This window comes from Sinocyclocheilus grahami, unplaced genomic scaffold (assembly GCF_001515645.1).
Source record: "Sinocyclocheilus grahami isolate Dianchi unplaced genomic scaffold, SAMN03320097.WGS_v1.1 scaffold676.1, whole genome shotgun sequence".
NCBI classification, from domain to species: Eukaryota; Metazoa; Chordata; class Actinopteri; order Cypriniformes; family Cyprinidae; genus Sinocyclocheilus; species Sinocyclocheilus grahami.
This window is the reverse complement of record NW_015505855.1, coordinates 392,002-401,944: the sequence shown is the minus strand read 5'-3', so window position 1 is coordinate 401,944 and position 9,943 is coordinate 392,002. Positions and strand designations below refer to the sequence as shown.

At 35.5% G+C, this 9,943-nt stretch overlaps 1 protein-coding gene across 1 annotated transcript in view; it reads right to left on the bottom strand.

Annotated features, from left to right (window-relative positions):
- Nucleotides 1–955: 955 nt before the first annotated feature.
- Nucleotides 956–9,943, bottom strand: part of pkp1a (plakophilin 1a) — a 10,864-nt gene continuing 1,876 nt past the window's right edge. The window contains exons 3-12 of the mRNA XM_016242930.1: nt 9,495–9,702; nt 9,094–9,262; nt 8,069–8,186; nt 7,398–7,556; nt 6,395–6,562; nt 6,157–6,310; nt 4,757–4,943; nt 4,477–4,561; nt 1,651–1,742; nt 956–1,550 (exon numbers count right to left, since the gene is read on the bottom strand). Coding sequence (XP_016098416.1) covers nt 1,662–1,742; nt 4,477–4,561; nt 4,757–4,943; nt 6,157–6,310; nt 6,395–6,562; nt 7,398–7,556; nt 8,069–8,186; nt 9,094–9,262; nt 9,495–9,702 — 1,329 coding nt within the window. The 3' untranslated portion in view covers nt 956–1,550; nt 1,651–1,661. The remainder of the gene's footprint in view (nt 1,551–1,650; nt 1,743–4,476; nt 4,562–4,756; nt 4,944–6,156; nt 6,311–6,394; nt 6,563–7,397; nt 7,557–8,068; nt 8,187–9,093; nt 9,263–9,494; nt 9,703–9,943) is intronic.

Below are 9,943 nucleotides of genomic sequence, written 5' to 3'. Positions count from 1 at the left end.
TTCTATTAACATTACAGAATAGAACATGGTCAATATTATCTTTCAACGTTCAATTTAAATAATTGTAATTGCACAAACTATGTAGGCTACAATTTCAATTTGTTTATTGTGAAATAACTCAAACATTTATGGGTTTTTTTCTGTCCTCTGATAAGCATTGTTCAGGGCTGCCATTCCCAAAAGCTTTAATGCTTTCTTATGATACGTTTGGGAAACGCAGCCCTGTTTGAATGCACTGTCAGCAGTGAGTGAACGCTCTGTGATTGATTAGTTCTGTCTTGCAACATTTGCGTGTGTTCAGATGAGCAGGAAAATAGTTCTATCCTAAACAATTACTCGCGAACAAAGGTTATTCATCCAATTCAATGCATATCGTACGCATTACTATTATTATTATTTTTGTTAAATAAACAAAACCACTGGTAAAGAAAATGCACCTTAGCATCGATATTTTTTGTTTGAGTATCGATACTTTCGATACTCGCGTCAGTATCGATATATCGATATTTCGGATCGATACGCCCATCCCTACAGGCAACACATCAAGAGCTGCGAATGCAACCGAAAGTTCATTAAGTTCCAATCCAACAGGCATTCCAATGATGAATCGCTCTGGTTTTCATCTCGATTTTTTCAAATCAAATCAACAATGACGTTTTTCTTTCGACTGACATTATTTCAATCAGATTTCATCACTGACGGTTTATAAAAGTGTTTGCTGGTTGTCATTCCTAACTCTACCTCAGAACAACTTAAGTGGACATCGAGAAGAAATAAAGTGGCGCATTTATACTGAAGGTTTTTACTAACTGCGACGTAAGAGCATATTTAGAAACCGACAAATATTCAGGCCTCATTGCACCAAAATGCAAAAGCTTTATCCAACATGCATTATGATCCCCAATATACAGCACAGGAGGAAAGGGGAAGGAAAGCAGAAGAAGAAGAGTTGATGTATTACTCTGCAGGACCAGTAGTGCAAGTTTGTCAAGCATAAGTGTACAAACTCTTTCCCATGATAGATACAGTATATGCATATCTGTGTATTAGGCACTAAACAGGCCTGCACTAGCAGTACAGCAGCCGCATCAGCCGGTAATCCCAGAAAGAAAAACGGGCGATTGATTATTCCTCCATCAGTGGATTTCAAGTTTAAAAACGATAGAAAAGCGCCATTAAAATATCATAAAAACCATCCAAATGAATTGTGTGCTAAATTCCAGATCAGTCCAATTCATGAACGAATCAGTCGCAGTCTTGTGAACCACTGCACTGAAGAGATCTGAAAGGATATTTACTTTTGGTACATTTTTGGTCTGTTCTTCACATAAAGCATATGGAATATAGCATCACACAAACCCTTTATCATACTTTAAGGGACTTTTTTTTTTTAAGTGTCCTTAAACAACTCTTTTTTTTTTTTTTTTGCAAACAATTTGCAGGAATCCCATTAAATCTACAATATGTACCGCATATAACCATAAAGTCCTGCAATATATGAAAGCAGGGCAGTTCTCTGAAACTCTGTGGCTTCCTGCAGCACTACAAAACTGAAATAAAAAAAATATATATATTAAGTAAAAGCATGAAAAGTATCAGAATCCAGGCAATATAATAAAATGAAGTAAAAGCAAGTGTCTTTCCACTCACTTGCACGTCTCTCAGTGTACATTCATGCCTGTTGCTTCCTCGTATGCTGAAGCAGTGTTGGCATTTATAAACATGTCCTTGTTCATCCCTTCCTACAAAAGAATAAAAGGTCAAAACTATAAATGGAGCATCGTTGTCCGTTCAACACGACACACATCACAATCACAATTATCAGTGTGAAAGTTCTCAGAACCAAATGCATGTGGTGGTTTTGCACTGAATCACTGCTCATCACATGTTTACACATGCCTGTCTGAGCTCCTGAGGTTCAGCAGCCGGAGCTGAATGCTTCACTACTCATTGACTGAACAATCAAAAACAACAACTACATAAACTGTTTGTAATATTCCTGCTGTCAACGGGTTAAAAATTTCAAAATGGCATCAACAACATGAAATGCTTAAATGTGTGATTCGAAAAATCCACACCTAATATACTTCTTTTCCCCACTGTAGATATATATATATAAAATACTTAAATATTACTTACACATCCCTGCATTTTCTGTTCTGCAAATAAATAAATAGTATCTGTCATTTATTAAAATCTATTTATTTATTTCCTACCTTGAGTTTATCAACAAAATTCGTACTAACAAAAAACTTTTTTTTTTCATAAAAATAAGATTTAAGATTTAATTCAAATTATATATGTATCAGATTTAATGCATATTTAATGCAGACAGTAACAAAAATAGTCAAATGTCGAAAGTTTTAATGACATTTAATTGCATAGTTACATCGTGTACTAAGACCGACGGAAAATGAAAAGTTGCGAACTATACTAGGAACTATAATCTCATTCCGGCGTAATAATCAAGGAACTTTGCTGCCGTACCATGGGTGCACCAGGCGCAATGATATTACACAGCGCCTGAAAATAGGCTTATTGGAAGTTACCTAGCTGGGGACTATTTTCAGGCGCTGCGTAATATCATTGCATCAATAAATCAATAAATAGGAAAAATATAGAAACTCTTTGGTCATTTTTGAGCAAGACGGTCTAATCAGATTCAATGATCTATGCTAAGCTAAGCTAAAAGTGCAACCGCCAGACCCGGAGATCGGCCGAATGGATTCGAAAATGGTAAAACTCAACTGTTTAACTCTAGGGGAGTTGGAAAATGAGCCTATTTTCAAAAATAGTGGAGTGTTCCTTTAATATAATTTAATACAATTCTAAAATAAACCTAATAATATATACTAACATTATATTATTATAATTATTCTCCTGTTATTACAAATAACTATAAATGCAAATTTCTGCATCACAACATTAGAATTTACAGTATGACAAATGGATATTCATTTTTTAGATTTGTTAAATATTACATTTCACAGTGTTTTTAAATTATTAAGGTTTTTAAAGATTACTTTTAAATAAGAACTAAATGACAACAAAGGGCATTTAAAAGTAAAAATCAGGGAAATGAGCAAAATCCAATATCCAATATCAATTCATAGTTATATATTGATACATTTAAAAATCTCTAATATCAGCTGATAGCACAAATGGTGCATGTGTCCACACTGTAAATCAGCACATACGTCTGATGTGTAATATACTGGTATGTGTGTTTTGGACCAATGGGATGTCAGTGTGGGCGGAGCTACACTACCTCATGCTACTGAAATACAAATCAAATGATAAAATGACCTGCTTCTCAAGGCTGCTTAAGAAAAAAACTCAGATTAACATGGATCAGACAGCTTTATAGCGTCTGTATATATTACAGTATATTGATTTCTTTTTATCAAAAAAAAAAAAAAGGCCGTGTGGGTGTGTGTGTGTGTAGGTGTCGGAGGGTCACATGAGGAGGAGTGTGTTGTGTGAAAGGCGTTTGCTCTGCCCATGCCCTTTTAAACAAGCAGAGAGAAAGAACTCGTCTCCCTGGATTCCTGTCTTATCCCGCTGAACCTCTTCCAGGGTTGGGTGGAGTACATGTCAGGGCACTGGAAGTGTGTGTGTGTGTGTGTGTGTGTGTGTGTGTGTGAAGACTGTAAACTAGCATACAGACAGAAAGATTGATCGCAGCCTGGGGATTTCCTTTTACCTCAAAGCAGGAAAAAAATCTAAGAAAAAGTGAACACACCCTACCACACCCTGCTTTCTCGGCTTTCTTACAACCAGGTGTTGCTTCCTTTTTCTTTGCCCTCCCATCATAAATCCTTTCAGAATGAGGAAATATTTGTGAAAATATACCTTCGCTCTTCCTCTGAAATCATTAACAGCATCTTGTGATTAACCACTCTGAACAAACGTTTCTTTGGTATGTTGTTTCATCCTAACAGTGCAGTTCCCATGACAAAATGTGCTTGTATTTGTGAGATGCTTTATGTAATGAATGTCAGTTTTCAAATGCTGTTATGCAACTGAACAGGCGACTCTTACAAATCTGCCGAGAACATTGGAGTACCAAAATCAAAAGTACTAAGAAGTTTTTTCCTACACAGTAAAAATTAAACATTTTCAAAAATATCTCTTTATGATAACTTTACAAACACAATAGGATGCGTGTATATATAATTTTCGTTTTTTGTTTTTTTGGACAACAATGCCAGTTGAGGAAGTAAAATGAAAATAATTTTACAATGCAATGCAAAAATCTTATATCAGATTAACAGGTAAAAAATTTATTAATTAATTAATAAAAATATATAATCTGCATTTATATATAAAATTATAAATGCCCTAATTTTTCTTTAATTTACTAATATTTTTATATATTTTTTTTAACTATTAAAAGACTTTCAAAGCTGTGCCTCTATTGCACTGATCGGGAAAGGCTTTACTGCCTGTGTGTAGTTTGAGGCAAGACAGTCTTACCTTTTTCAGCGCATTCTGGATGTCTTTTTGTCCCCACATACTCCGGAGAAGAATTCCAGCAGATTTTCTGGCTGAGTCAAAAAATCTGCGAAACACAGAGATTCTCAGCAGGGTATCTGCTAATACACACACATCAAATTCCTACAGAGTAACTGTCATATATGGGTGGCTATCACAAAACTTGTCATTTGTTGATTTCTTTCCCTCTAAACTTCAACCATGAGCTTGCTAATGCCCTAGTTTCACTTTTATACGTGCAATTTTCTTTGGAAATACTTACAAATTTGAGCTCAGCATGCTCAGAGAGTCGACGAGTTTGGTTTTGATCATCTTCTTGCCAGTGCCGGGCTCTGCCAGCATGAGTGTGTTCATCACACGGCACGCTGTAGCGATGGTGCTGTCAGACTTACCCATGTTCGGCGTCACAGCCGACAGAACAGCACTGACGTTGGGAAGAATTTCCTTGGCTGTGGTTGACAAAAACATCATGGACATCAGGGATCAATGAACTGATGCAATGTTCAAGCAAAGTACAGCACACTGTGTACAACAATATTTCATTTTGTATGATTCTTGTTGACCTGCAATTTTTTTTTTTCACTGGAGGAGGAATACATAAGTAACTGGCCTCAATATTCATTACTTTTTCTTGTATACATAATTACTATTGTTTACATAATACGATCATTTTTAATATATGTAATAATTTAATAAATATTAAAATGAATGAATGAATGAATAAAAGAAAATAAATTGTACATTTGTTGTACACATAATATATATATATATATATATATATATATTAAGCAAACAAATAAAATAATAATAATAATATCACACTTGATGTATTTTTAGGTAACTGGCCTCAATATTAATTAATTGCATATTTCTTAAACAAACAAACACATATTGCTTAAAAGCAATAAAACATTTACATGACATATATTTCGGTTAACTGGCATTGATATAAATTAACTGAATATTTGTTTTATACATAATGTAATACTTTTTCATGTTTAATAATTTCATAAATATGAAAACACACAAACAACAGCAATGTCACACTTACATGACATATTTTAGGTAATTTCCTTTACATTAATATAATGCATATTTCTTGTATACATCATAAAAAAAATGATAAATTAATAAATAAAATGTCTTGTTAGATTTCTTACTGACTAACTAATGTTATATAAAAGCAATATAACACTAACATGACATGTTTTAGGTAACTGGCTTCAGTATTAATTGTACATTTCTTGTATAATAAAATGTTGGATAAAACACTTGCATGACATATACAGTATGTTAGTCACGAGATACCATTTAGAGGAATCATATCAGATGAACTAAATAGTGAACAATTTGTGTTAAGTCGTGTTTAGAAAATGCATTGGGTAGGAGATTGTTATTTTTACTGCCTCTGGGGTATCAGTTGACAATCTGCTGGCGTCCATTCACACAAACACAGACCTGCTGTTGAGAGAGTGAGAAACAAAAGTACCTCCAGCAAGCAGAGGCTCAGGAGACTAACTTACAGCACACTCTCCTCGAATTACATTTTCTTGTCTGTTCCTGTGCTTGTGCAGATGTTACTTAACAGGCACAACACAGAACACAGAACTGACAACACTCTTTCATTAGTAGTGGCACTTGAGCGTTACAAAAGACTCTTACCCATAATACCCTGTAGAGATGACACCCGGGACATGTTGCCCACTAAGGACATGGCGGTCTTCTGCAGGCCCGGGTTTCCTGATATCAGCAGGTGTGAAATGTCAGACAGGCCATGCGGCTTCTGTATGATGCTTTGACTTATCAGAGTGGACAACTGTGCAGAGGTCAAAATACAAGTCGAACAACTTTTCCTTAAGTTCAGTTGCATGTACTGTATATTTCTAGCAAGTGTACATACATAGCTCTTTGAAGCGGTCAGGTTCTGCAGGGCTCCACAGCATGCCTCCAGAGTGCCCTCGTTCTGACTTAAGCCCAGCAGAGACAAATACATCTGCAGCGACTTTTGGTTGTACAGCCAATCCACTCCTTCAGGATCTTCCTTCGCCATGGCTGGAAAGTTGAACTCCTGATAACAAAAAGTACTGTGAATGTATTGAAGACGGATTTTAAACACTCAGTCAACTTGAAACTGCTGTCTAAACTATACTGTGTGGTTAATATGAATAGACCAGTTTTATTATTAATGGTATGAATTTCCATGTTGGTCCATTGCTGGTTGGGTGTATGGAAATGATCAAAAAGTACTGCTGGTTGAAGGATGATTTCACCCCAAATCATTTATTCACCTTCATGTCTTTCCAAACCTGTGTGACTTTGCATTTTCAGAGAAATGCAATATTTCTTTTTTTTTCCAAAACTTTGGAGCCAGTGAGATTTTATGATTTCGATTTTTAAGTCTCTTATGCTCACAAAAGCTGCATTTATTTGATCCAAGATATAGCAAAAACAGTAATCCTGTGAAATATTATTACAATTTAAAATAACGGTTTTCTATTTGAATATATTTTAAAATGTAATTTATTTCTGTGATCAAAACTGAATTTCCAGCATCATTACTCCAGTCTTCAGTGTCACATGATCCTTCAGAAATCATTCCAAGATGCTGATTTGTTGCTCAAGAAACATTTATTATTATTATCAAGGTTGAAAACAGTTGTGCTGCTTAATATTTTTCTGGAACTGCATTTATTTAAAATATATTTTTTGGCTTTTCAAAGCTCCAGGAGCGTAATATTTCTCATGATGTGTTCCGTAGAATACAGAAAGTCATATGCGTTTGGAATACAATAATGAGAGTTTTATTTTTATTTTAAAAATTATCTTTTAAGTCAAGTCAGCATCTCATGACCAGCATCCAAAACATCCTGCATGCTAGTCGTTTTATCAGCAACAGCTCGTACCTTTTGGGTCTTGGTGCTCTTGGGGCTGAAGAGGCTCTTTTTGTTAGCGGTCTCATTCGGTTTCTCATCAAGAGCAGAGAACTGTTCGAAGTGATCTGGAGCCTCTTTCTCTAGCTGGTAACTCAAGTTATGAAGTATGCAGACACAGTTTTCCACCGACTGCTCCCACATCAACAAAACAAACAGAACCAGGACACAGAAGTCACTTTCAGCTTGTTGAACTACAGTTTTTGGCATTATATTGGAGTATTCTGGTAGAAATTAAAACTCTATGGGCCAGATTTACTAAATAGGGCAAATTCCATAAAAAGTAATTTAGTAAATCCTGACAGTACTATCGTAACGCCAAAAGACAGTTTGCACTGGCACAAGCTGTTAGTAAATCTGGCTCTATGAATTAAAAACGATTTAATAATAGGTTAAATAAAGATTAAATAAAAAAAAAAATTACAGTTTGTGTAATTTTACACCCTTCTTTTAATAAACAAGTTTAGTTAGTCACCTTATTTCCATCTTACAATATCATTTTACACATTTATTAATTTCAGAGCAAATCAGTTTTAGAGAACCTTGTGCATTCTAGCATTAGGGCATCTGTTTCAGTGTCCACATATTTTTCAATGTAGTGTAAGAGCTTGGAGATCATGCAGCAAAAATGAAAGCATGATAACCTTGTCATCTGGATAGCCTCTTTGCATTTGAGTCTGAACGCAGGACATGAGAGAGTCGATAAGTCTTGGGCGGCTCCTCATCGATCTCCTCTCCTGCTCACTAGCACAGCTGAGGTTTCTGCGAGAGTACAGCCAGAACTTAACATTAAAACAGACATTAATTTTGCACAGCCGTACAATGATTACATATATGCCAATCTGTGGTGTAACAGTCCTTTTTCTGTCCAACCCAAGTACGTCAACATCTTGTGATCTGCCTCCGATAACAAACAAGTTAGGCAATTCATTATGCAACGCTGGTATGAAAACTTGCATGAAAAAACATGACAGTTCCGAGAAATCTGCTGATGATGAGCACGGATGAATTATAAAGCATCGGTCAGGTGGTTTAGTGTTTCAAGTCATTGCCTGTGTGAGGGATTATTGGGTGTTAAAGATGCCATCATTTGATAAATAGAGTGTGACTATATTTCACTTGTTCTTGCCAAAAAAAACCCACTGAAGCTAAAAACAGCCCTATCGGCACAATAGGCCACCATGCAAGAAAGTGAATGTGGAAAATGTGCATAGACTTTGTGGTCTGATTTTTATCAAGGTACTAAGTAAGCAATAAGGTGTGTGGTTATGCATTTGACAAAGTAAGAGTTATTTACTCACCCTCATGTCATTCAATAGTGTGTACTGTTATTTCTCTGGGAAATGACATAAGCTGTCATACAACTTGGAATATAGTACTAATTGTTACTTTTACAGTGCCTTTTTAGAGTTTCTTGACAGGAATCTTAATGAATGGAAAAATTATTATTGTGTGTGTGTGAGCGTGCTCCATGAAAAAAAAAACAGTTTGATATGACATAAGGGTGCCTAAATTATGACAGAAATTTCATTTTTGGATGAACTATGACTTTAAGTGAAACAAACAAGTATCTCAGTTATTATATTTTTGCTTAAAAATATGATTTAATTCCTCATCTGTTCAGCTGTCACTGTGTTCTTGTACTCAACAGTCAGTTTCTGTAACGCACCTTAAACAGCCAGTCGTGTTGTAGAAGACCTCAGGGTCAGTGTGTTTGTTAGTGTCGTGATCAGTGCAAAAGTTGTAAGGTACCACAACGCTTTCTGTAAGCAGAGGCATGGCGTTCTTGATCAGCTTTGGCTTCAGCTCATCAGCCGAGGACAGATTCCACAACAGACCTGAACAGATATCAAAGGGTCATACTCCATACCTCATATTGTATTTTCGTTTTTAAATAGCTTTTGATAAACACATTAATATCGAACACAAAACCAATTCATGTCACTTTCTTTTAACTATAAAGGAAACTATTCACATACAATGTGATGAGATCATAGGACAACAAATAACACACGGCACATTAAAAAGTTGAAGCACAGGAAAGAGTCGAGTGAGAGCGGCATGTCTTACCAGTGAGTTGTTTCTGTGTTTCTATAATCTTGGTGTTTCTGAGCAAGGTCAGAATGGCCTCTATTCCTTCGCAACGTTCCACCTCAAGCTTGTTATTGTTGTCTTTAAAAACTAAGTTGCGCAGTGCAGCGGCAGCGATCTGTTGCAGCTGTGGATTGTCACATTTCAGCAGCTTAATAAGAGCTGGAATCCCACCCAAACGGCAAACCTTTAAGTGATACAAAACAATACTTATGATTAAATCATTTACAATAATGTGTAGTATGCAACTGCATTACAAAAATATAAGGACTATGTAATTAATTATTAGTAACAGACAGACAGAAAAATGGAAACACGGACGGACGGACAGACAGACAGACAGATAGATAGATAGATAGATAGATAGATAGATAGATAGATAGATAGATAGATAGATAGATAGATAGATAGATAGATAGATAGATAGA